The sequence below is a fragment of the Manis pentadactyla genome, chromosome 8, assembly GCF_030020395.1.
Source record: "Manis pentadactyla isolate mManPen7 chromosome 8, mManPen7.hap1, whole genome shotgun sequence".
Classification (NCBI taxonomy): Eukaryota; Metazoa; Chordata; class Mammalia; order Pholidota; family Manidae; genus Manis; species Manis pentadactyla.
In genome coordinates this window covers 139,844,086-139,870,611 of record NC_080026.1, presented here as the reverse complement: position 1 = coordinate 139,870,611, position 26,526 = coordinate 139,844,086, and the positions used below count along the sequence as shown (strand labels likewise).

Genomic DNA, 26,526 nt, shown 5'->3' with positions numbered 1-26,526 from the left:
CAGGGGGCCCCCAGGATTGCCCGTCTGGCCCCTCTGATGTCACCAGCCTCAGGCTGCCCTCCCCCGCCACCTCATACATAGGACCTCTTTGAAAGAGGCAAGCAGCCCCCCACCAAGCCATGCTGTGGTGGCCATTCTGCACAGAGGACCCCTCCCCAGCCCCTTCTCAACTGGCACGGGCCTGCCTCCTCCACTGAGCACCCCCTCGGCACCCACTCCCCGGGAGCCCACCCCCTCCCTCGGCCATCACGCTGGGCCCTCTGGCTGGGTGGGCCAAGCACAGAGCTCCAGGAGTCATAAGGGCACTCCGATGTCACCAGGGGCTGGACAGCAACCAGGCCAGAGGGGCCAGTGCTCGGCGTGGCATCCTGGGGTGGGCGCCGTGTGAGCCACCGCAGATTCCAACGGGGAGACATGGGTAACTTGTGCCCAGAGGAACAGTCACAGGGACCCAGGGGTGACAAGCTGCCTCCCCTTTGATTAGAACTGCTGTTTGCCCCTCCGTGCCAGGAACGCACACACCCCAGCTGGCGGTGGGGTGCGGAGGGAGCCGGGCCGACTCTGGGGGGACTCTGCTTGCACACAGCTCCTGGCCTAGCCGCCCTCCGGAGGGGTCCCCAGGGTGGCCTGCGCAGTGCTGTGTCTGGGCCAGCGGGAAGCTGGAGGCGTGGCTGGCGGGGGGCCCAAGCCCCGGGTGGGGAACAGACCCAGGCAGGACTAGCTGGCATCAGGTCACTGGGAACAGGATGGCCAAGGGGCTGGGGAGCCCAGAGGCCCGAGGGTCATGTCGGGCTAGGCTCCAGCCTGCGGGGTACCAGCCAGCCCTTTAGGGGGGCGCTGGCCACAGGTGGTCCAGCGCTGATGCTGGCGGGGCCTGTTTGTCTGGCCTCCCACACGGTTCCCCAGCCAGGGCTGCTTGTGGCTGAGTCCCCTCCCTCCGGTGGAGGCATCGTCTCTCCCGGGAGCGGTGCCTGGTGCACCAAGAGCACCTGTCTCTCTGTCCAGCACTGCCTCCCCAAATCCTGGCATCGCCCCACAGCCGCCACGTCTCCCTGCACCGTGGACTGGAGGCTGGAGGCTGGGAAGCACTGGGCAGCGAGGAGCACAGAGGGTCTGGACAGCCCCTCCAGCCTGCACATGGATGCCAGGCTGCCCTGCCGGAGCTACGCTGGGGAGCTGGCACCGTAGACTCCCTGGGCAGGGGTGGGGAGGGGGCAGGAGTGGCGGGGAGGGGGCAGGAGGGGCGTGGAGCGGGCAGGAGGGGCTCCTGAGCAGAGACAGGCTGAGCGTAACACGTGCTCCCCTTCCTCCAAAGCATCGGCTCCGCCCTCCTGGACTCACACCCTCCCCAACCCCAACCTCCGGGGCTCTATTCCGGTTAGATTCTGTCAGGGAAGAGGTCTTTCTGCTTCTGGACCGGGACAGCCGTGCCCTTGGCCCTACCCCCACCAGTCAGGTCCTGAGCAACAGGAACTGCCAGGGAGGGGAGACCCCTCTTCTGTTTTGGAGAGGACCTGGGGCACCCCCAGCCCCCGCACACGCTGGCTGGGACAGAGGCGCCCTTCGACATGGAAGACATCCATACGGCGTCCGTCCCACCTGCAGGACCTGACGGACACACAGCAGGGCACACACCCCTGATCACAGTGCAGACTCCCCTTGGTCTAACATTTAAACAAAGAAAGAGCAGAATGTGCTTTCTTTTCCTCTCTGAATGTTTTTGGTCTTTAAAGTGACAAAAAGGGGAAAAGGAACAGCCCCGACAAACGACGAATGACAGGCTTCTCCCTGTCAGCATTTAAGTCCGGTTTCTAAGTGAGAACCCCACCCCCACGCAGAATAGGTAACTCCCAGCAGTGTTTTGGGGACAGGGTGGCCCCAAGTAGGGGTGCTGGGCACCTGGGGGCCCCAAGCTCTGGGGTGAATGTGGCGGGAAGGCAGGGGTGGGCTCCCCAATTCTCAAGTGCACAGAGACCCCGTGCCCGAGGGCCTGGGTAGGAAGAACCCCGCACATGCAAGCCTGCAGGGTGGCCCTGAGCTGACAGCAAGGGCTGGCCGCCCTCAGGACACTGGATGCCAGGCTGCAGGCCCTGCTCCTCACAGGGCCCACATCCAGTGGCTGCCTGTGCCCCCGGTAGGCGTGGAAGCAGCAACCATGTCTCTGGGCTCCCGGAACGTCACAAACCAGACAAGCCAGAGTCAGAATAGACACACTCAGCAGAGGGCAGCTGCGGGCTCCTGGGGCTCTGTCCTCGGCGCCACACACACCTGCTGCTCTCCTGGCATCTGCCCGCCTGGCACACAGCTGGCCAGCAGGCATGTGGGTCCTTTGTGTGGAATGGGCAGCTCAGAGGACACCCCCAAGCCGAAGCCCCAGAACTGCCACGCCCTCATCATCGGTGACCTTGGGGGAAGCAGAAAGGGGCAGAGGTTACCACAGGGTTGAGTGCTGGGGGACGGGCCCCTTGGGGTCCAAGCACCGGACCAGGGCCCCTGCCTCGGGTCTTCCGAGCCACGTCCCTCAGGCTCCGTGCCTCACCAGGGACCCCCGCCTCACCACCTTGGGAGCCCTGCCGCCCCTGTGCCCGTGCCAGGGCGTGCAGGCCCCATGCGCCTCCGGAGACCCCTGCCCCCACCCATGCCCATCCCACCTACCACAGGGCCTGAACTGCCAGGGGAGGGAGCAGGACCTCTGACAGCTCAGGGGCCTGGACCTCAGGCTTCCACCTCATGCTCACAGGGTGCTGGGTGGGGGCAGCTACAGTCTGGATCCTCCCATGGCTCGTGGCCCGGGTGCTGGGGAAGCTAATGGCTGCGCACAGAGTCCCAGGGCCCACAGCACAGGGACCCAGCATATAGCTGACAAAGCGCCTGAGCGTAAGACCCTGGATGGACACGGCCCCCAACCCCAACGGCACCCCCCCATCATCCCCTCCTGGCTTGGGGCCCCCAGGAGGTGGGGAACAGACTCTCAAAAAATAATCTTTTCCCAAGTTGGGGGGAGCCCAGGCTTCAGCCCTGCTTCTCTCTGTGTGCCCTCCTCCCACCTGACCACCCCCGTCTCCGCGTGGCCATTTCTAAGAGGGTGGGCCTAGCTGCAGGGACTGACAGGCACCTTGGCCCAAGGTCTCAGCAGCCCCCACACCCCACACAAAGAAAGCAGCGGGCTTTCAGGGAGGGCAGCTGCTCGAACCCAGTAAGCCAGGGGAAGTGTTCTCCTGCAGGGCTCTGCCTACCACGGGTCAGCGGGTGGAGGGAGACGGGCAGGTGGACAGTCACACAGCCCAGGAGCCGGCGGGCAGGGGCCCAGGGTCCCGCTCCTTCCACCGAGGGGGAGGTGCGCCCACCGTGACCCGGGGACCACACGAGGGGCAGAGGTGACGCTGCGCCGGTTCCCGGCTCAGCCCCGGGACAGCTGCCACTTGGGCCTGTGCTCAAGGAAGCCGTGTGCCCCTGCGACGAACCCCAAGCACCTCGAGCCACGGCACCCAGAGGGAGCACAGCCCACCACGTGGGGGGGCATTGTGAACCACGTGTGCGTGAACGAGCTTGTGACACGGTGTGTGTGTCTGGGGGGCCACCTGCCTGCCCCGACCGCCCCAGCCGAGGCCTCAGGCAGGCGAGGAAGCCCAGGAGCCCAGAATTGTGGGAAACAGACCTGCATTGTTCCGAGCTGAGGTTTGGGGAGGTTTGTTCGGACAGCTGGTGAACTGAAATGCCTGCGGTGCCTGAAGGCTCCAGGAGATTCTGATTCCACTGAGCTGGGATCAGTGGTGGTCAGAGCGTAAGACTGACCGGCTGAAAAGGGAGGCCAACTCAGCTCTGCTGAGAACGGGGTCGAAAAATAAACTCACAATTATCTACATGGCAAAGCGCAGTTTTCATTATCAAGACTGAATTTGATTGGGCCAAGAATCGTGTCTGCGTGTATGTGTGGCAGAGGACTGGGGGCTTCTAAGATTGCAAAATCTATATCTTCCTTAGAAAAAGAGTCCATAAATAATGCCTACATTGAAAAATCACTTAACAAGAAACAGCAGGTAAGTGCACCATTTAGGAATATGGAGATAAATTCTTTTATCATACACTTTGTACCACTAGGGAACTTTTAAAATTTGAATGTATGTATAACACTGGTCCAAATAAAAATTAAATGACAAGAACTCATGTTCAGCAGCACCCGACTACGCTGAGAAGTATGACATCATTCACATCTCATCACATCCAGGACGCAGATCTGCACAGAGAAGCCCAAACATCTGCCCTCCCACCCAGCTGCTGGCCCCCGGCTCCCCTGCACGGGCCCAGCCCTGTCCACTTGCACCTGGCGGGGGCCGGCCAGCAGGCCCCAGGACCCGCCCTGCGCCCTCAAGGGAGAGAGGCAGGACAAGCCCGAAGCAGTCTCTGTAGAAGGCAAGCCTCCCCAGGTGGGGGAGCCCTCGGCGGCCGGCATGCTGGTCAGCTGGGCCTCTGCAAGGACGTGTTCTTAGAAATCGGACTTCTTCCCGCACCTTCCCCTGAGTAGCCAGGGGCAGTGCCTCCGAGTGGGACGACGCTGCCCTCTCGCCCTCCTGCTCCCTCCATGGCCTCCAGGACAGCCACCCTGTGACTGTGGGGTGTCCGGGGCACCATCCCTCTGGGCAGAGAGGTCCCTGATCCTTGGCCATGTCAGCCTGAGCGGCCCCCCAGGACATCTCAGCACCTCTGTCCCTCCCACCCCGGGGAAGTTGCAAACAATTGCCAGGGGCCACTTCCCCAGGGATTCCGAGGCAGAGAGGCCCCCACTGGCCAGGAACCAATTCAACTGCCCAGCGAAGCTTCCTCATTGCCTCCCTCAGCCATTTCCCAACAGAGTCCTTCTTCCCTCAAACGGTGTCCCCATGACGCTCAGCCTAGGCCTGGCCTGAGACCCCTCTGCTGCCCTCACATCCATGGATGGCTCCACATCCCGCCTCCCTCTGGGCCCACGCTTTGGGGGTGCAGACCTCCTGGGTATCTCCCAACAGGGCTCTGCCTGCCTCGCCCAGTACCCCAGGTCCCAGCAGGCCAGACCACCTATCTGCAGGGCTGACAGCCCTCCCTGCCAGCCCCTTGCTGGCCCAGGACCTCCTGGGAGCAGTGGTCCCCTCCAGGAGTGCCCCACTGGGCCCAGAGACCAGCAGGGCCTGGTCTCAGAGGTCAGCTGAGGCTGCTCTGCCCCACCCAGGTCACTGGCACCTGGAGACTGGGTCCCCAGGCCAGGGGCTTGTTGAGAAGATGGGAGGTGACAGGAGGACTCTCACCCTGCACAGGATCTGGGCTGTGTGAGCACCAGGTGGGAGGGACAGTGGGTGCCAGCCAGAGCCCGCCCCAGGGTGGTGACCAGCTGCTCTTAATGCAGAACCACCATGGCCTGCATCCCGGCTCCCCCAGGATGATGACAGGGTGCCACCCCTGAGCGACGACACAAAGTGACCGCTGTCTGAAGTGAGAGCCACCAGGTGTCCCAAAACAGACCAAAGCAGGTGGCTGCTGGCCTGGGATTGCCAATGTCCACTGTCTTAAGCAGAGAGCATGTGCAGGGCCCCCAGCAGCCAAGCAGGCGTCCCCCAACACGACCTGGCTCCCGTGCATCTGCCGCCAGTTGCTCTGCCACACAGCAGCCACCCCTGCTCAGCCCCGGGCCTGTGGCCCCCCTGTCCACCCCACAAGCCCGGTACTATGTGGTGCCCCACAGGCCACATGGAGCTCTGCTGACTTGGCTCCTGGTGGAATTAAAGGCACAGCCATTCCCTCAACCCTGCTGAAACCAATGTGGCCTTGGTCATGGCTGCTGGATACTGACCTGGGCAGAACTGGCCCCTGTGTCCCCTGCTCTGACCCCAGGGCTCCTTTTGCCACATGCATCCATGCTGCACCGGGTCTGGTGGAGACCCTGGTCCAGGCACAGTCGCTGAGGTCAGTGAAGTGGGGTACAGCCCTGTGCCCTGCAGGAATTCACACACACCAGCCAGAGGCCTTCAGGTCAGGGCCACAGGTTTGCCCACAGGACATGGATAGTTCCCAGGGCGCCAGCTCCTCCAGGATGGAGGTTGGAAGGTCGTTGTTTGAAGCAAAGTTCTCAGGGTATGCAGAGCACCTGCAGGTGGCTTGGACATCCTGGTCCAGAGGCCCAGGCAGCCCCATCTCCCAACCAGTGGTCCCTCTCTGCCCGCTGAAGGCTTGGGTCAGGGTTGGGGAAGTGCTAACAGCACCCAGAAACCCCCGGCAGGCCTTGTGGTATGCAGGGTCTGTAGACCAGGTGTGGAGGCACCTGCTCCAGGCTGCTAACCCAGGGACGGGCAGGGGCAGACACCAACCTGCCCAGCTGTGCTGGCAGGACTCTCCTCTGGGCTGCTCCCCCTCTGATCACTGTCCAGCTATAGCTGGAAAGCCTCTGCCCTTGCCCACCATGCCAGAGACGTGGGGGACACGTGGCTGGCGTCAGGCTCTCAGGCCAGCATGGGGCCACGCAGCAGCTCCTGGGGTGCTGGACACACGGTGGGGAGCCCAGCCTGCGTGCAAACCCGGGCTCTGTGCCTCCCTGGGGGCCAGTCTCCCCCCGACCTGTGAGGTGGGTGACACAGCCCCCCTCCCGCTGGTGATGAGGCCCTAAAATGGAAAGTCACATGGAATAATGACCCTACTGTGTTTGCAGCCAGGACAACCCAGAGAGAGGAATTATCTCAATGACTTTGAAACTATTTGACATATACCCCAGAAGGCCAGACCCCAGGGACAGAAACCTGCAAGGAAGCCCTGGAACGTCCCCACTAATGGCCCAGGTAAGGCTCCTGGGATCGTCATTCTGAAACAAGTATGGATACAATATGCACTCTGCATATTAGATACTCGACAATGTTACATGTTACATATGTGATGAGGGTATGTTAAATATTTCAACACTTTATATGTGACCTGACTGTAAGGCATCTGGCCAGGGGAAGGGACAGCACTTGGCCGGGAAGGCACAGGCAGGCAGGGGGCCGCCTGAAGCCCTGGGCACCTGATCCCCTCGCTGGCCGCCCCCTCCTGGCCGCCCAGCCCCTGCTGATGCACAAGGCGCTGCCAGGAGCTGGGAGGTGGGATAGGGCCTGAGCCTCCGCAGCAGGCTTGGAATTACAGGCCTTGGTTTCCTTCTGGAACAAAATAATTACAACCTTCACAGAGGACCTGAGTTCTCAACGAGCACCTCGAGAAGTCAGCTGAAAAACCCATCTTCAGAAGCACAAGAACAGTTTTATTTAGAGTTGGAAGAACAGGCTAGCTGGCGGCATGCAGCTTCCAGGGAGCAGAGGGTGACGGGTGCCCCCGAAGACATCGGTCCCAACCCCTGGAACAAGGGAATGCCACCTTCTATGGAAAAGAGGTTGCAGGTGTGGTTACACCAGAGAGTTTAAGATGAGTGGTCATGCTGGGCTACCCGGGTGGCCCACATCACGGGGTCCTTAGGCAAGGGAGGCCTAGGGAGTTGACACAGAAGAGGCGGGGCCACATGACCACGGAGGCAGAGACTGCGCGCGCAGGAAGCCTGCAGCCCCCGGGTCCCAGCGGTGGGAGGGGGGCCCCTGGAGTCCCCGGAGGGAGCAGGACCCTGTAGACACCTTGACTTTGGGCTTCCAGACCCCAGAACCATAAGAATAAACTTCTGTTATTTCCAGCCATCCAGCATGTGGGCATCTGTGAGAACGGCCACAGGATGCTGATACAGAGGAGGGGCAGACCCCAAGGAGGGGCGGGAAAGCCCACCCCCAGCTGCCCCCCAGAGGGGCGGCGTGCTCTGCTGGGTGAGCCCGCAAAGGTCCCTGCCTGCCAGCAGACCGGCCCCGCAGGCGCAGGGAAGGGCTGGGCCCCCTCGGTTCCACGGGAGCTGTGCGCCAGCCCTGGGGACCTTCCGGTTCACATCTTCCGGTTCACATGGAGCCTCTGAACTTCCCACTGGCCCGAGAGGCCGGGAGTCTGTGGGGAGTTGCCCTCCCCACGCCAGGGAGGTTCCATGGCCCCAGCCCAGGCCTCAGCTCCCCCGGCGGGGGCCGGGCTCAGAGCACAGCACACCGGGGCTCCTGGGCCCCAGCGCCTGGGTCCTTGGGGTGGACTTCCAATGACTGTGTCCCCGGTGACTGTCCCTTGCCACCTGTCCTCTCCCTGAGGCCGGGCAGGGCCTCGGCCCATCTGTGCAAGCCCTCACCTCCCCACAGACCTGGCCAGCGCTGCCCACTCTCCACCCAGCCCTCTTTTCCGGGCCCCCAGGCCTCACACCTCTGGCCACCTCTGTCTGCAGCTCTGGGCCTCCTGCCCCTTGGCAGCCATCCCATGGGCCCCTTCGTGCCCTAAACCCCACCCCATGGCATCGTCCTCACCTAGGTTATTCCACAGGTCTGTGACCCCAGCCCCTCTGCTCCTCTGAGCACCGGACCCCAAGATGCCTCCCAGACAAGATGCTGTCACCCAGACCCCAGCCAGCTGGACCCACTCTCCCAGTAGTGAGCGCCACAGGTGTCCACAAGTGCCGGGAGCTGACACCCATCATGCCCACCTGTCTCCCCAGGCCTCTGGGCCTGGCACCCTGTCTTCCCTCCTTGCCCTTTGACCGACCCACCCAGTCTTGCTTTAAGCCTGTGTCCTGTTGGACATCCATCCAGCCTCCCGGGCCCCGTTGCACACCCATCCCCGCAGCCGGGGGCCTTCCCGGCACAAACAGGACCACTCAGCCCTCTGCTTATAATTCTCCAATGGTGGCCCTTGCCCAGGACAAGGCCACCACCAGCCCGTTAGCCTCCTTCCCCCACATCTTGGAATAGGCCTGGCTTTCTTCTGCCACAGGCCCCAGTTCATGGACTCCTTCTGCCCAGGACACTCACCCCCCAACCCTGTCAGCTCATGATTAGTTCACTGTTCTGCTCTCAGCCATGTGCCACCTTGCCCAGGAAGCCTTCCTGGACCCCCGGTCCAGGTCAGCTTCCTTGCCAGATGCTGTGCCATGAGGCCCTCATCCCTTCTCAGCACGTTCCCATGCGTGATTACACATGGATTTGGGGACTGTGATTCACAGGGCAAGGGCGTCAGTGACTCTGCACACCCTTTTGTCCCTCATCCAGTGGAGCACTTGGCCCTCTGTGAGCAGGTGGGTGGGTGGACTGGGGAGGGAAGAAGGATGTGATCATGTGTCTGTGGGGAAGAGGCCCTGGGGCTCATGTACCCCAGGAGGCGTCTCCATCACCTGTCAGGTTGGGGGGCCAGCCCCGCACCCTCAGGGTGCTGGGTCCCACCTGCAGGGCAGGTCTGGCCAAGTCGGATCCTGTGGCGTCCATACCCGCTGGCCAGCAAGGCCCCTGAGCAGCCCTGCAGGCAGGGTGAGGGTGCCTGTCCCCCACCCTCTGGAGTGCAGCCCGTGCCTCCCACACCCGCCCTCCTGCAGGGTCCTGCCTGCCCAGGGTGGGGGCCGTAAGAGGGGCCTCTGGAACAGCCTGCAGGATGACACACAGGGTGCAGGGCCACCTCCAAAGGCCTGCTGGCAGGCGATCAACAAGCCCTCGGGGTCACTTCTCTCCACCCAGCCCGAAGGCGTGTGCTGCTGTCCCAGGACACAGACAGGCAGACAGGCTCCAGACCGCGGCGTGCCGGGCTGAGCGAAGCGACTGGCCAGGACACAGCCGGTGGCCCTGTGCCTGCCCTGGTGGGCAGGGCTCCCTGGAGAGGAACACTGTGGGCAGAACTGTAATAGTTCCAGAATATCTCGCCTCGCTTTAGTCCTCAGGGGTGGGGAGAAGTTCATCTCCATATCAGTGGGTAATTACCTGGGCCAACGAGGGCGTATCTGAACCCCAGAAGTAGAGGGGCAGCGGGGGGCCAGTTTTGCTTCTGCCAGAGCAGGAAAGAGAGAGGGCCAGGACTGCAGTTTGTAAGCAATAAATGGCTTTTAAACTTTATTTCTCCCTTTGACTGATTTTGGTTTTAGAGGCATTTTGTCCTGGGATTTCCTCTCCCCGGAGTTACAAGCAGCCATGCACCCCCACAGTGGCACTGACACTTTGGGACAAACTTGTCACTAGGACAGTGCCAAACCCCCAGAGCAGGAGGCCCCAGCTCTCCAACGCCGGCTGGCACAGACCTCTGATCACAGTCTTCAATGCTCAAAAAACAAAAACAAAAACCAAACAGGTGAAACCACTTTGTGCTCTGGCACCCAAACGGCCCAGTACCCCACACTCCCGGCTCCATGCCCCCTGGGGCGGCTGGGCCGCAGCCTCAGGAAGGTGGGAATGGAGAAGAGGCCAGTGTGTGGGCACGGGCCCCTGCAGGGCAGACCTGTCTGGTGACATTCTTCCTCTTGCTTCCGGAAACAGTCAGCCCTGAACCACTGGGCTCCATTCTCCCTGCCTGGGGCTTCCTGCCAGCCAGGCCACAATGGGTCCCCAGGGCATGAGTTTCCTCAGGGCTGATGCTGGGGACACTCAGTGTCCCTGTAGCTGCCCACCATGAGCGGGGAGCTGCAGGTCACTCTGAGCACTGGCCCACCCCCTTGCTCACATGGGCCCACAGCACACACAGAAGGGTTGTGGGGAGGCTCCCGCCCTCTGTACCGGGTCACGGATGGCCGTGGGAGCAGGGGGGCTGGGCTGGGGGTGGCGCAGAACACAGACAGGTAGAGCCCTGCAGCTGTGCCCAGGCCAGGGCACGGCTGCAGCCAGGCATTGCCGGCTAAGCCAGCCCACAGCAGGGAGAAGCGCTGGGATGTCAGTGCCTGGGGTCTGGCATTTCTCTGGACCCTCCCCCTCAGGTGAGCCGGCCACCCTCCCCACAGGTTGCCCTCACAGAGACCCTCACTGGCTTGGTCGTGCCACAGCATCGCCATGCCCACGCCCAGCAGGAAGGCCCAGAGCTGGCGGGAGGTGCCTGGACTCAGGCGGAACCGAGGGGCAGGGGCAGGGCAAGGCCTCCAGGGCCTGGCGGGGACCCCTGCCCAGACAGGCCTGCGTCAGTGCCTCCCAGTCCCAGGGCCCACGCAGGCGGCACACAGGGCCCCACGACTCCTCCCTCAGCCACACCCCCGCCCTGCTGAGGTCCGGCGGGCCAGGCTGACCAGCCACCTGAAGGTCACAGAGACCCCTTGGCAGAGGCCAGCGGGGTGCAGGACCACCCATGCGTGCACGGCCCACCCCCACCCATCCCGTGTCTGTGCACCATGCACGGGGCCACAGACCCGGGGAAAGAGCCCTGCAGGACACCAGTGGGGGGACACCTCGGGGGCCCCAGGGCCTGCACTGCACCACAGGGAGGAGAGGGAGGGCAGCTGGCCCTGCACAGAGCTGCCAGCAGGGCCAGCTCCCGGGTGGGCACACCCTGCTGCCCAGGCCCAGACCCGGTGGCAGCTGCCAGAGATCCTGCCAGCATCTGCCCACTCTCCGCTGGGGAAGCATGTGGCCGGGCCTCAGCTGTCTCCTGATAACTCCATGACACATGCCACGCGGTGACCCCCAACCCCACGAGGCGATGCCCACCCCACGTGGTGACCGTAGGCGTGCCACATGGTGATGCCCCAACCCCACGGAGGGATCGCCCTTCAGGCCCCCTCAAAGGTCTGTGGCTAGAATCCCACGAAGTTCTCCTGGGAGAGATGGAGGTAGTGACCCAGCCCAGGGACAGACCCCAGGGTCACCTCCAGAGTCTGGGGTACCTGGGCCGGAGAGCTGCCCATGCAGGCCGCAGCAGGGGGGTGGGGGCCACAGCCATGGGCAGGTGGCTTGGTGGCCTTGTGCCGTGCGGCCAGCTCAGGGTCCTGGCAGCACTGTGAGCAGGGGTAGGGGGTGGCACATTCCCTCAGAGTGAGTAACCAGACAGGAAGCCCCGCTCTGTGCCCCCCATCAAGACCGTGTGCTTTAAAACGTGTCCTTTTCTCCAAGAAGCTGGTAAGAGGGTAAGGAGGGCATTCGTGGCACTTCAGATAGCTTCAAGACGCAAACCAGCCCATTCTGAACCCTGGCCTGCTTCCCTCTTCTGCCAGTTGCAAGGCTAAGGATGCAGCCAAGGGGCAGCTGACCTTCTCCATGGCCCCTTTGGGAGCAGCGAGCCAGCCAGCTGAGGGCCCAGAGCCGAGGGGCGGCCACAGTGTGATGCCAGCTCACAGGGCCCAGGAGGGGTCGCCCTCTATGCACACACTCACCTGGTTCAGGCACTGCGTTATGTTTCAAACTGGGTTAAGAGCTGCCTTATTTCCGGGGCCGCGTGTCGCACGGCATCTGCGGCCTCTGTGATGGCTCTCCGATACAACCCCCTCTTCTTACGGTTAAATCTCAGTTTGAAAAATTCAGAGAAAGGGGAGAGTTTTGAAACAGACAAGAATGATGTAGTTGGAGAACCAAACCATGAGACTTTTGCCTCTTGCCAAGAGGGCTCCCCGTCCTCCTTCTGGCTGAGGCTGATGTCAAGGACACGCGCTGGCCACCAAGGGAAACCATGGATCTTGCCCCACACGACATCCCCCACGGCCACCGTCCTTCCGTCCTCTGTGACACACTTGGAGACGCTCTGTGTGTGCAGCCTGACTGTGAGTGGCGGGACTGTCTGCTGGGTGTCCCTGGACAAGGACGGAGCAGACACCCCGTCACCAGACAAGAGGTCACACGTGTCCAGTGACGTGACTTCTGAGCTGGTCGATCTGGACTCGTCGAGGCTGTCGCTGCTCCACACTGACTCACTGGCACGATCCATCTCCGTCCGAGGGCAGGTGGTGAGGAAAGCCAGGCTGTCGCTCCCACGTGTGCCCTGGGGGCACCTCCTGACGCTGTCGTCCTCGCCAGAACTCCCGGAAGACAAGTCCACCAGCCCGCTGTGGGCGCCGTCGGCAAGGACGCCGGGCGAGCTGGCCCGGGGGCCTCGCCTGCGGCCATTGAGCTCCTCCACCAGCTCAGCCCTGTAGACCGGCTCCCGCTCACCAGCCCCCAGGTGGCGGGGTTTCAGGCGGATCTTGGGGGGCGGCAGGTCGGCGCCCGGGGGCCCAGGCCGCGCCAGCTTCAGCTTTGGGATGGAGGCAGAGGGCCCGCCGGGTGGCCTGTCCCTCGGGACCGCAGGGTCCTGGCCGCTGCTGTGCAGGGCCCGCGGGGGACAGAAGGGCTCCAGGGAGCCGTGCACACGGGAGGGGATCTCCACCACCTCGCCTGTGCCTTGCGGGGTGCTGTATGAGATCTTGATGGCCGGGCTCCTGGGCACCCGGGCCCTGTCCCCGTCCGGCCGATCCCTCTTGCCCCTCCTTGCAGCCGCCTCGGCCGCCAAGTTGCCTCTGCCCTGCGGGCCCTCGGGCCTGCAGGCCTCCCCGAGGGGGCCAGGGCTCCTACGGGGCCGGGGGGCCGGGGTCCCGGGGCTGGCTTCCGGGGGACTCAGGGTGCTCTTGCACTTCTCGCAGAGTACTTGGCGCGGCCGCAGGCGGATGGGGCTCAGGGCCAGTCGGCCCGGGTCCCGGTTGCGGGTCAGGCGTCGCCGAGTCCTCTTGATGGTCCTGGGCGGTGGCTGCGGCACCCACTGCTGGTACGTGTTTCTCAGCCAGAGCGGGGGAGGGAAAGGGGCGCCTTCGAAGTACGGCGGGAACGGAGGCAAGCTTCCGGGGGCCAGCAGTGGCACGAGGGCTGGGGGCGTCTCGGGGCCCACAGTCTCGAGGGGCTGGTCCCCACAGGGAGGCAGCGGGGGCCCCAGCCCCGGCCGCATCGCCTCTGTGTCCCCCTCTGCTGGGGCCAGGCCATGGCAGCCGTTGACAGGGGCGTCCTTGGGCTGGGCCAGCGGAGCTGATGGGAGGCCGAAGAGGCCAGACCTGGCAGTGGGGAGACAGAAAGGGGCAGTCAGCAGGGGAGGGCCTGGCAGGAGCTGGGCTGCTGGCGCAAGCCCGAAGTACCTGCATGGGTCTCTGGGCTTTACACAGAGGCAATGCCCTGAAGCACATGCCATGTGAGGCACCCAGTGAAGGGTACATGGTGAGGTCATGCACTGGCATCGAGGCCACGTCTCAGGTCTGACAGGCCCTGAGTGTCCACATCTCAGCTCGTGGCAACAAAGGCATGTGAGTACAGGCGTGGGGCCAGGAAGCCCGAGGGGGCAGTCTACCAAGACGTGACCCGACCCTGAGGCTCACAGGCCTCGTGAGGGAAGCACCCCCAGAGGAAGGACCCCAAGGGTGGCCCCAGAGGGTCCCCAGTTGCAGGCCCCCCGGCCCCAGGAGCCTTCCATGTCTGGGGTGGGGGCCACAGCCCCAGAATCCGCCGCCAGGGAAGGGCAAGGGCCAGCGCCACACCACAGCCCTGGGCTTGGGAGTGAGCCCACCCCTCCTGAATGCCCGGTCGGCCCCAAGGGTCACCACTGCCCTCAGGCAGGGGTGTGGTTCATGCCCTGGCCCTCGGTGACAGGGAAGGACACTCTCCCTGCCTGGCACCCAGGCCCTCCCCTCAGGATCCACACTCCAGGGCTGGGTGGCCAAGTGACTCCAACAAGAGCACATGACCCACGGGAAGAGGACACAAGATGGCAGGAGGCCCAGGCCTCACAAGGACCCACAGCGGGGGCCACGCAGTGCGGCTGGCCCCCCGGGCTCCGCGGCTGGCACGTGCCCACGCTAGAGGCCTGCTCTCTCTCTGGGAAGCACTGCGCCAGGCAGCCTCCCTCGACGTGCGGGCACTCAAGATGTGTCGGGTCTGTGGTTGAAAGCTCGTGGGCCGGCACCTTCCTGAGTGGACAGCCACCCCCAGGCCTGACGGCCACGCCGTCAGGAGGCCCAGGCCCTGCGACGCCAGCAAGCTACTCGTGCCGGAGACGGTCTCCGTGCTCCAGATGACCAGACACAAGCCCGAACGGCCTACAGCTTTCTTCACCAGTGAACACACAACTTTTAAACAAATGTGATTCAACTTGTAAGACTGCTTTAGCCAAAAGCGCTATTTTTTAAGAACAAAAATAGACTTTCAGCCACGTTATGAGAAGCAACGTTTCGACTGTGGCTCACCTGGACCTTCCCTTTCTCGTCTAACTTGATCAGAGCGAGGAATCAATGAGCTTTTCTGTTTCAATTTCCAAACGATGTCTCCACTGACTGTTCTCAGCAAGAATCCAGGGATGCTAAGAGGGGCGCACCCCCACGACCTCACGGCCTGCGGCACATCCTGAGCACCACAGCCCCGTGGCGGCTCATCCCCACCCTGGGATGGGAGCGCACCAGGGACGTGGCCAGGCCAGGGACGGGTGCAGGTCCCACGGAAAGCGTGGCTGCAGGTCCAGCAGGGAGGACCACGTGGACAGGGCTGGCGCAGGGGCTGCCACCTCCCTGAAGGTCCTTACTGTCATTGTGTCGATGAAATTAACAAACATGGGGACATGTCTGCCACGAGGACACTGCCCAATTTTCAACTCAAGAAACAATTTTTTCCTTTATCCAATCAAGATGAGTTCCCTCTACTTGAGGCCACCTCCTCTGAATCTGTCAAGTTGCCGGGTGGGGAGGGACTCGTGTTCTCTCCAGTGCCCAGAAAGTCCAGCAAATAGAGCCACGCCACCTGCCACTGGGCAGACGCTCCTGCCCTCTGCTTGTCCAGAGGGCTGACCTGTAACCTGTAACCCTGAGTGACCCAGGGAGGAGCAGGGAGGGGCCCAGCCCGGAAGGAAGCATCCTGCCCTGCGGCAGCAGCAGGAGGCCTGGCTCCCTCAGGTGGGATTCTGCTCTGGGTGAGGGGACGGCCTCAGGGAGCCCCGCTTCCAGCCTCCCCTCCCCCCCCCACTGGGCGTGTGACTACACGGCTCGCTCGCTGGGAGGACCGCCACTCCACCGACCGGCACCCACTGTGGCCCCCACAGCCACATGCCCCATCCCAGCAGGCCAGCGCCAGCCATCTCCATAAGGGCTGGCCACCTGCGGCATGCCAGCCGAGCACCGCACATGTACCTTACCGCTCCTGCGCCAGCCTCCGAACACGGGCACCACATGGTGTCCATGCCAGGATGGGCTAGACTTGGGGGACAGGGGTGGGAAAGCAGCCCAGGACCATACCCTTAACTGGGAAAAAGGCCCCCTCACCAGCCCATGGCCCTAGGGCCAAATTAGCACCACCTGTCCCAGAAGCCAGGTGTCATGGTGCACAGCCACGAGCTTGCCTGAGGACCACCCCTTCTGCCTCCCGCTCCTCAGGGCTGCGGAGTCACTGAGACAGGTGCCACTTGACCACCAGAACTAAAATAGTCGCTGTCCAGTCCTCTGTAGAAGTCTGCAGAGCACAGGTGTGGGAGGTAAGGCCCTGCCCAGGCTGACCCCTGACCCTCCTGGGGTCGTGACAGGCTGGTGTGTCACCAAACGTCACCATGAGTCCCCAGGCCAGAGCCCACGCTGAAATCAGCATCTGGTTCATTCGTTTAGAAAGGCTAAGAACCCTAGCACTGAACCCATGTGCTCACACTGAGCCTGTGCACACACATTCATGCGCACGCATGCACACAACACCCTGTCTCAGGGCAGCCCACTTACTGCCCCGCCACTGGGGGGGTACCAGGAGCCCGTCCATACAACTCAGGGCGCCCCATAAAGGGGCCTCAAATTAAAGGAGCACAGCGAGCAGAGAAGAGATGCCAGGGGCCAACCCCAGGGAACAGTGGTGCCCTGGCAGAGGGGACAGCTAGGGGTGGTGGTAGAGCAGAGCCCCCACGGGGTCCTCCAAGGGGCAGACTCGACCCTGGCAGCAGCGCCTGGATGGCCCGAGTCACCCAGGCAGGCTGGCCCCTCCACAGGGAGGGCAACCCAGCCAAGGGCGAGGAACAAACGGCACCCCAACCAACACCCTGTGGCACGAGGCAAGGGGCACAGTGAGGGCTCTGGGGTTCAGAGAGCAGCCCTGCAGCAGGGCCCCCAGAGCAGGGTGTCCAGACACCAGGGGTCCACAGACCAGGGGGTCTTTCACACCAGAGGGTCCATAGAGGGTTGGTCCCACGGGTCAGGGTCGCCCATTCTCTAGGGGGTTCCCACAGACCAGGGAGGATACATACATCTGGGGCCTGAAGAGTCGACCCCGAGGCCTGCCCCAAAGCCCACTTATTGCCCATCTTCACAGGTACCCAGGCCATGAACCAGGGGTTCACTCTGACACTCTCCCCTTCATCTGTACCCCAGACAACCCCTCCCAGGCCCTGTGCTGTCACCCCACTTGGTCCCAGCCCACACTCCTCCCCGGGGCTCCCCTTCTCCCCACTCCCAACACACTTGCTGGTGCCCCATACCAGCCTGCCTGGGCTGCTGCAGAGCCCCTTCTGCCAGCTGGGCCCAGGGACCCCAACACCAGGGCCCCAGGAAGATCCCTCCCTGTTGCCCTCACAACCCAAACTTATCTCCCCTCCAGGAGTCTCCTGTGAGACTGCCACCCTTGGCCAGTGGCCCCAGGGGATGGGCAGGAGGGGGGCTTGGCAGTCTCTCCCCTCCACTCACAGGGTGGGCTCCCGCAGCGCAGTGGGGGGCGCAGTACCACCCCGGAGTCCAGGGGGGCTTTGCCCAGTTCACGGCATGAGGGGTGTCTGCATGTTTAGGATGATCACAGTGCCGTTGGCCAGAGACCCAGGCCCTGACCTGAGCCAGAGCCCTAGGCTGTGGGCCCCTGGGTGGGCCGGGCTTGGACCCTTCAGATGCAGGCTAGGGCTGGCAGCCGACCCCTCCCCGTGCTGGCACATCAAACAGGAAGCAGCCTCAGCTTTGCACAGCGCCCAGGCCAGGACCACAGGCCTGCCCGGCCCTGGTGGGCGTGCGCCCTCAGCCCACGGGGCCCTGGCCTGGGTGGCCCTCTCAGACGGTGGCCGCAGCCCCGTGACGCTGACACCGAGGGAGCCATACTTCCTCCCCAGCGCTGCTGCCCTGCCCAGGCCACACCCATGGCTGCCTGGTGGGTAAACAGCGGCCAGCGGGACAGCTCGCTCCCCAGGCCCTTCAAGCAGCCCCACGAGGCACACAGCATGGCCAGTCCCATCTCAGGGACGGACGAGCAAGGCTGCGAGAGGCCAGGGAACAGAGCGGGCTGGGGGGGCCGTCCCACAGCTCTGCCGCGTCCAGGACCTCTCCAGGAGGACCTCAGCAACCCGTCCCCAGTGGGGCTACCCCAACTGGACCCCAGGGCACACAGGGTGGCACCCCTGGGGTCTGAGGTTTGCCTGCAGGGCCCGGCCCCCCAGGAGGCCAAGCTGTGCCCGCACTGGCCTGTGCCCAGGGATGGAGGCAATACCCCACAGGTGACTCCATGGGGCCGTGGTGGCCCAGAGAGACAGCCTGCCGGTACGAGGGTGAGGGCCCAGGGCCGCCACTGCTCCGCTCTCTGCTGCGCTGAGGGTCTGCCGGGACTTGCTGGGCCACCTGGGCCGAGGGTGCAGGAGGAGGACGCTGGGGATGGGGTGGCTCACAGGGGGGCCAGGGCCTGGCCCAGCCTCGACCTCGACAGAGTGCCAGGCCAGCCAACATCTCCACACAGAAAACGGAGGGGCCCAGCAGCAAACGAGCATGGCGTCCTCGGGAGCTGGGGGAGCGGCGGGAGCCTCCGCTCTGAGGGAGGGCTGGGGAGACCAGGAGGCCCTAGTGGGGGTCAGACCCGAAAGCAAAAAGTTTTGTCCCCAAAGGAAGAGGCGGCAGAATCCCCAGGGTCACCGCCCACCCTGTCTGGGGCGAGGCCCAGCCACCTGGCAGACACCTGGCCCAAAGAGAAGTGGCCCGCAGGCCTCAGTGAGGCAACAGTGGCCGAGCCCTGGCTGCCCGCGTCCCTGGGGTCTCGCCCATTGACCGGCCTGCCTGCAGCCTTCCCGCCCTGCACACTCAGGGTCCGGGAGGCTGTGGTGCGAGCTGTGGCCTCTGACCCCAGCCAGGTCCACATCTGCCCTGTACCTCCCTTCCTCACATTTCCACGGGACAGGCCACCATGGTGTCTGGCAAAGAGGTGAGAAAATGTGGCTCCCAGAACAGAGATGTCCCAGGGGTCCAAAGCCCAGGGCCAGGTGCCCCCAGAAGCCGTAGCCAGCACCTGTCGGCAGAAGCCTGTGGCCCGGGGCAGGCCTGAGTGCGGGCAGTGAGGCCTCCCTGCAGCCAGGCTCTACGCCCTAAGGTGGTTTAGAAAATACACAGCAGCCTCCCTCTCTCACAGGCCTGCAGACAGATGGCCGCAGGGCTGCAGCCCAGAGGGAGGGGCCCGCGCAGGCTTGCTAGGCCTGCGGCAGCCCAAAGGCCTCCGGGTCCATCTCTGCTCCGGGAGTCGGGGAAAACCAGTTGGCAGGGGAAATGGAGCCCAGAGTGGCCCTCGTGCAAGGTCACACATGGGAGCCTGCCTCTCTGGGCAGGGGTCTTCAAGGAGAGCCGTGGGGCCAGGCCACCACAGCTGGCCCCAGTGTCCTGAACTCAACGGTTTAATACTCATCAGTCAGAATCATCCCAACAACACTCAGCCGCCTGCACCCTCTAAGCCCCCAAGGGCTCCTCAGCAGCACAAGGCCAGGCCTCAGCCCGCACCTCCCGGCCATGTCCTTCCTTGCAGAAGTTCCAGAGAGCAGGCATGCCAGCCAGGCCTCCCTGGGCAGGGTCTGCCCACTGGCTGCTGGTTGTGCAGCCCTGTGACAGATGGGCACCTTGCTCTCGGTCCCTCTAGCCCCCCAAGGGCAGGGAGGATGTGCCCAGGGAGGCCTGGGCCAGGTGTCCCCCTTGTCTGTGCAGTGAACCATCCCAGGACCCACCCACCCCACAGAGGCCCATGCTCCGACCTGTCGGTGAGGGGGCCCAGGAGTCTTGCATGGTAATGGCCCTCTGGGTGACTCACAGTCAGGGAAGCTCGAGAAACGCCAGCTCAGAGGTCAAGGCCAGAAGTCCCACTGGTCCTCACACCCACTGTCTCTTCATTGCTGTGAGCCTGTCCTGTCCTTGGGCCACCCCTCAGCAGGCACCACACCACTGAGGCCCTCAAGCAGGGGTATAACCCTGCAGCACCCACAAAGCCATGCCCATGCCAGCCTGTGCCCAGCCTGGAGAGCCAGAGCAGCCGGGGCAGGGCAGGCCTGGGCTGCCAGCGCCATTACTGCATCAGAAGGAATCCTGGCCTATGGAGATGCTGGGAAGGCTGCTCCCAGCAGGGCACCTGGGGCTTAGCCCACGTGCTGGCACACAGTAGGTGCTCAATGAACGTATATGACTGCGTGAGCGGGCAGGCTGTCAGAGCAGCTGAGAAACTTGCTTCAGATCAACAGTAGGTTCCGGACTCAAGGGATGAGCCCAGCAGCTGGCCCGGCAGCTCCATGCCCCTGCTGAGACCTCATCCCGCCAGAGAGCTCCCTTCCCCTCTGCGAACCCACCTCCAAGGAAGGGGCTGCCCCCTCCCAGTTTCCCAGCAGTGATTGATGCTGGTTGCTGGGCCTGCTCCAGGAAAAACATGACCCATGTGACCAGCGCTCCCTGTGTGTCTGCAGGCACTGCCCGTCTGTCACTGTGCAGGGCTCCCAGGCCTGCAGGTCTGCATGTGGGCCTGGGAAGCTGCCGGCACACAACTTTATGGGCAATGCCCAGCTGCTGCCCTGAACAGACCCAGCACAACTCGGCTCCTCTGGGGCCCAAGGACTCACACCAGTCGGGGCCTCCACTGACTGGTCCTGAGGGCAGGCAGGCAGCAAGGAGAACCCGGCCCCTGGGCAGGCAGGTCAGTGCTGTGGACCCTGGGGCCTGAGGCCAGATCCCAGCTGCCCAAAGTACCCAGGACAGGTTGAAAGCTACCTCTGGAACCTGCCTGACAAGCAGGCTGTAAACTCGAGCATCACAACACCGAACATTATGGGCAGAGAGCTGCCGTCAGGGGAAACCTCGGTGACAAGCAAAGGCGGGGGTGGGGGTCAGCTTCAGGAGCAGGCCCTGGAGGGTGGAGGGGCTGGGGGAGGCCAGATTTTTATTTTCAGATTCTCCACAGGGCAAGAGGCCAACTCCAGCCAGACAGAGCTGCAGAGAGCTGAGCCCGCCGAGGCCCAGCTCCTGGCTCCGGGTGGCTCTGGTTACAGCAGAACGTGGCTACGGCAGGGCTGACACCCACCCGCCCTGCAGCCATCAGTTCCCATGCTGGGAACCCCAGCCTGCCTGCTTGCTTTCTTTGACAAGGGGTGAGGAAGGGGTTGCAGAAAGTGATCTCCAAACCAGATTAGCCAGAGGCCTGGGGAGAGGCAGAGAGGAAGGAGGGGAGGCTGAAGACGCTGTGGACACCCCCAGCCACAAGTCGGGGCCTGCAGCCTCCCTCGTCCTGAGTCAGGGGGCTTAGAAAACAGGAGGCGGGGGAACCTCTGCTGCCAGTGGCCCTCTCCGAGGAAGGAAGGAATGCCGCCCTGCACATACCGGGAGCAGGAACAGGCCCAGGCCGGCCGCCCTGCCTGGGGAGGAAGCAGGGGCCATTGGTGGCAGGGGACCTCGGCCACCCCAGTACAGGCTTGGCAGCTCCCAGGTGACTGTGCTGCAGCCCCAAGGTGTCACCTGGCTTCACCAAGCACTCTGCAGTAGCCAGCGTGAGCGAGGCGCCTCACCCGGGAGGCCATATGTTCAATCACATGACTTGTGCGTAAATGGCTTCTGGCATATTTAATGACGAGATCATGCCAGCAGGGTAAATGCAAGGGTGATGGTCCACCTGCCACATGCTCACCACCACAGCACAGTCTGGGCTCCGCAGAGGGGAAAAGTTGGGTCTCTGCAAGGGTAGCTGCTCACGGCTCCCAATTTCAAAATCAGGCCCAGCAGGAGCAGTAAGACATTAGTGCCTGATTAATGCCTAATCACTTATCTGCGCACGGCTCACTACCATGTGACACTGTATCCAGGAGACCCTTCCCTGCTGCAGGAGTGCCTGCAGCGGCCAGGTGCATCGCAGGCGGTGTCTGCCCCCGGGCCCTGCCCGCGGGCCCCTCCAGCAGAGAAGCCAGTCGCCCAGCCCAGCTCCACAGCTTGGACCTTCTCACCCCTGCGCGCTCCCGGGGCCCCTGCACTTAAAACTGTTCAAACCCCCCCACCCCCTCCCGCCGGACACAACTGCTTGTCACCAGTTCCAACCTCAGCCCGAGTCGCTCCTGGGAGCCTGGGGACCTGTGATACTAGACAGGGTGCCCCCCCTTCGTGAGTAACTGGCAGGCCAAATCCGGCGCTCCTCTGACCCCACGCCCCCCGCCGCCACCGGATGACAATTCTGAAAACAGCCTAATTCAATAGTGCGTCTGAACAAAGAAAAGTGCATGAATTATGGCAGACGTGCGGAGTTCGGGGAGCCGGCGGCACGCGGCGCGGGAGTCGGGACCCGGGCTCCCACTTGGCGCCCCCCGCGGCCTCCCGCTCCGGAAAGTCTCGGCGACTTTTAGGGCCACTCCAGCCCCCGAGCGGCGGCAGCGCTCGCGCGCCCTGAAACCCGGGCTCGGGGAAACCGAAAGCGGGCGCCCCCTCCCTGGGGCCGGGCCGGGCCGCGGGCCCGCGCGGGGGGGAGGGGGGGTCCCGGGCCGGCGCCCCCGCCCCGCTCACTTTTTCGTGCAGTCCAGCAGGATCCCGGCGAAGCTGCGCCCGCCGCAGCTCACGGTGACCAGCAGCGCGCCGTTGACGACCTGCTCCACCCGCGCGGGCAGCCGGCAGCCGGCCCGCGGCTCCATGCTCCGCGCCCCCGCCCCGCCCGCCGCCGCCGGGTCAGCCCGCGCGTGACGCCGCCCGCCGGCCGCCTGACGTCACAAAGCTCCGCTCGGGGCGGCCGCCGGTGCGGGCCTGGGGCGCGCGGGAGGGGGCGCGGGGTGCCCCGCCGGCGCCGCTCCCCGGGGGCCGTGGCGCACGGACGCGGGCTGCAGCGGGGCCCGTCCGGGGCTGGGCGCGGAGGCGTCCACCTCCGGGCTCCGCGGATCGCAAGCGTCCGCGGAAAGGCCCCGAGGGCGGGAGCGCAGGGCGGCGGGGACGCTTCCCTGGCCGCTGCTTAGGGCCCCTCCCTCCCGCCCGGGGCCTGCCTCGCCCCCTGCTCCCCGCACCGTGAGACCCCAGCCTCGGGGTCTGGCGCCCAGTGACCTCCTGGGCACTGCGCGAAGTCCCGGCGGCGCGAGCAGGGAGCGGGTTGGGGCGGGCCGAGGGGACGCGGGGAGCAGGGGAGGCAGCGGCTGGTGCGCCGCAGCGGCCCAGTTTCACTTGGCGACACCATATGTCCGGCGCCTCCCTGGGCGTCATGAGGGCGCGCGCCTGGCTCAGAGCTGCCCTGTGTGCCCGGGGGTGACCCGCACCAGGATTGGGGAGGGTGCCCCCAGGTCGCCAGGGGAACAGCGGGTACTATACGACCCCGCCGGCGGGACGGGCTGGGGCGCCACGCGGCCGCTTTACCAGGGAAAGGACCGCCTTCCCCGAGCGACAGCGGGGCTCTCCGGCGCGCGCAGCCAGCCCGCTGGGGGCAGTGGGAGGTGGAGACGCCCAGCGGTCCTGGGACCCCCACCCGGACCTTGCCCCGTGCGCCTCCAGCCCAGGAAAAGTTGCGCCTCCTGCACCCGCCAGGGACCCCGTAGCCAGTGGTCCTCGGGGCTCCGCCTGTTGCAGTGACCTTGCCCCGAGCGCGGCGCAGGCGGCCCCCTAAGCCAGGCCAGCTGCGCCTGGCTTGGCAGCGAAGGCTGGCCTGCAGCCCGGTTGTCCTGACAACCGGACGCCGCCGCCGGCCCGCCCCTCGCTCGCCGGGCTTGGACCTGCGCCGCGGCCGACGCCCCTGGCGCCGCGGGGACAGTTCTGGCGGCCACGGCGCAGCGCGTCCTCGCCCTCCCGCGGCCGCGCAGGCGGCGAGCCGGCCAAGAGGAGCCAGGGCGGAGCTGGGGGCCCGCGGGGACCTCGCACTGCCCTATCACCCCAATTTCAATTTTACAGGGCTGGGGAGAGAGGCCTGCCGGCTGAGAGAGTGCCTGTGCTCTAGAGAGCTGGGGTCCCCCCGCGGAGTGAGGGACCCCACCAAGAGGCTTCAGGCACCTCAGTGGCCACCCCTCCAGGGTCAGCTGCCCCTCCCCGTGACCGCTTGGCCCTGGAACCTGCCTACTGTCTGCACCCACAGGCCTTTGTAGCCTCCCCCTCCAGAGCTGGGTGGGGCTGATTTGGAGCAGGGACACAGGCAACAGGGACCCCTGCTGGCACTGGGCGAGGAGGGCTGGCCAGGGCTAACCTGGGCTCAGCATGGGAGCCAGGGCACCCCAATGCATACTGGGCACTGTCCTTCCTTGGCATTGGGGACACCGTGTGGACCAGCTTGTGGGGGTGTCAGCTCCCAGGCTGGTGGGGATGTTACCGGTGGGGTTGTGTCAGTGTGCGCACAGGGTCTGTGTGGATGGGGTATCTAGAAAAAATGCCCTGGAGGGTGATACTTGAGTGACGCAGGGAGGAGGGGCCCGCAGGGGAAATCTGGTCAATGCGGTGTGCAGGGCTGAGGTGCTGGTGCCCGGGGCACGGGGTTGGGGGCACAGAGAGGCACCAGGTTGTGGTGAGGAAGGCAGGCTTCTGGGTAATTCCCAGATGTCAGCTGGAGCAGTCTGGGGTGGGAAGACAGCGGTACCTGAGGATGCCGGGCTGTGGGAGGGGCCAGGCTGAGGGGAGGTGGAGCCTGCTGGGACTGTGTGTGCGGGGTGGCCCCCAGAGGGACCTGAGGGCCGCAGACCCACCTGCAGCTCCCTAGTGCCAGGCAGGGGTCCCAGAGGGGAGAGGGGTGGGAACGAGTGAGAAGGGGCACCCTGCCCCATCCCCCGGGCTCTGCCCCAGCCCACTGTGTGCTGTGCTTTCTAAGTGAGCTTGGAAACTGTAAAAACCCATTCTCTAGTGTGCTCTAGGGTTTTAAAAGGGGGACCAGCAGATTGACAGGTGGCTGTCTAGGGCCTCCCCAGCAGGTGCATTACTCCCAGCCCACTCACCTGCTCCCGCTCCCCAGTGGCTTCCTCACCACCATTCCTGTTTCCAGAGTTGCTGATTAAAATGCAGATGTCCTTCAGAGGGGTCCCGGGTGCTGACCCCCATTGCTGCTGCCTCCTGACCCAGTGTTCCCTGAGTGTCCCCGTCAAAGGCCAACCTTGCCCCATCAGGCAGGCCCAGCAGGTCCTGGGCAGTCAGGGCTGAGGGTGGCTGCCTGGGGAGGCCCTGTGGGGGACCCTGCTGAGGGAGGCCTGGGCCAGGAGTCTTCTCTCTAGGTCTCTGGACTTTGCCCCTAAAGCCTTTGCTCCTTGCCACAGGTCCCACAGCCCCTGTCAGGCCTACCAGCACTCAGCCTTGGCCTGGCGTGCCCTGTAAGGGTTTATAGGGCTGATGCCACCAGTCACCACCACCACCATTAGCATGCCACCCCCCCCACACACACACACTGTTATCCCTAACAGGGGCAGTAGTGGGACCCTCAAGCCTTGTGCCACATCCCTGTGTAGCACCCACACCTTGGCCAGTGTTGGTGCCGAAGGGCCCCACAGAGGCCGGGGCTTGCAGAGAGCTGTGCCCACCCGTGTCCTTGGCAGAGAAGCTGGGGCAGCCTCTGTGAGCAGGGTGGCTCTCAGCAGTGGCCTGGATCCCCATCAGGCCCGGATCCAAGACGCTGCGCAGTCGCAGGCATCTGAGCAGTAACATTTTCAGGGTGAGGAATCTCTTCCCCAAATAACTGCTTTAGTTTCAAAACAGTTGATCTGTGGCGTTCTCTGTTTCTTCCTCAAAATAAGCCTGTTCTCTTGACAAGGAGAACAAAATGCAGAGCATCCCGGGGTGGCGTGGGTCGTAGCGAGTATCTCAGCTTCTCCCTGCACACGGCAACCCTGCACCCAAGGCTCGGGGTGCGTCCGGCGCTCTGGTTACTTGGTGTGTGGCAGGCCCTCTGTGTCCCAGTGTCGGGGGGAGGTGTCGATTCAAACTACTTGAGCTCTCCTTAGAGTCCAAGGTTGGCAATGTTCCTCATCAATCTCTGCATGAGGAGGCATGGCGTGAAATGGCCTGATGCAGAGTCACAGTACTAAGGCCTGCCTGCCTCACAGAAATGAAGTCGTACACATGGAAGCGCAGAAAAGCATGCATGTCTCCCCAAAGGGCAGCTGAGGGGCCACAGTGGTGCCGGCGGAGGTGGGGGCGGACATGGCTGGAGTGGGTCTTCGAGGAGGCACCCTCCAGACTTGCAGAGCTGAGGGAAGGGTCTTTCAACTCACCTCCAGCAAGTAGACTGATAGGCGGGGCAGCCACGCTGAGATGCAACCCGGGAGCATGGGAGACAGTCAGGAAACACCTCAACTCTGAGCAAGAGGGAAATGGCAGATAACAAACAGCGTGGGAAGGGCCGGAGGCTGTCCTGAGAATCGAAAGGCTCTGGAGGGATGGGGGCAGGGGAGGCAACCATCCAGAGAAGCCAAACCAGCTCCCTCCGGGTCCGGGAAGACCCGGGCCCACAGCCAGGAGGGAGGCAGGGCTGCCCTGGGCATGAGGAGCAGGCCCCACAGCCTCTGGAGGCGCAGAGCCCCATCCACGCCAGCCTCCACCCAGAGCAG

At 64.2% G+C, this 26,526-nt stretch overlaps 1 protein-coding gene across 4 annotated transcripts; it reads right to left on the bottom strand.

Annotated features, from left to right (window-relative positions):
- Positions 1-1,454: 1,454 nt before the first annotated feature.
- On the bottom strand, positions 1,455-23,716 carry PWWP2B (PWWP domain containing 2B). 4 transcript variants are annotated; one of them, XM_036923527.2, is made up of 3 exons: positions 23,583-23,716; positions 12,182-13,822; positions 1,455-2,404 (listed from the first exon to the last, which is right to left on the bottom strand). In XM_036923527.2, exon 2 carries the CDS (start codon positions 13,717-13,719, stop codon positions 12,199-12,201), a length of 1,521 nt encoding a protein of 506 aa, XP_036779422.2. In that variant the 5' UTR covers positions 13,720-13,822; positions 23,583-23,716; the 3' UTR covers positions 1,455-2,404; positions 12,182-12,198. The 4 variants fall into 4 exon arrangements, with proteins under 4 accessions (XP_036779422.2, XP_036779417.2, XP_036779398.2 ...); XM_036923522.2 differs by lacking the exon at positions 23,583-23,716 and adding an exon at positions 15,005-15,459; XM_036923503.2 differs by lacking the exon at positions 23,583-23,716 and adding an exon at positions 22,538-22,701 and having other exon boundaries at positions 1,458-2,404.
- Between the last annotated feature and the right edge of the window lie 2,810 nt (positions 23,717-26,526).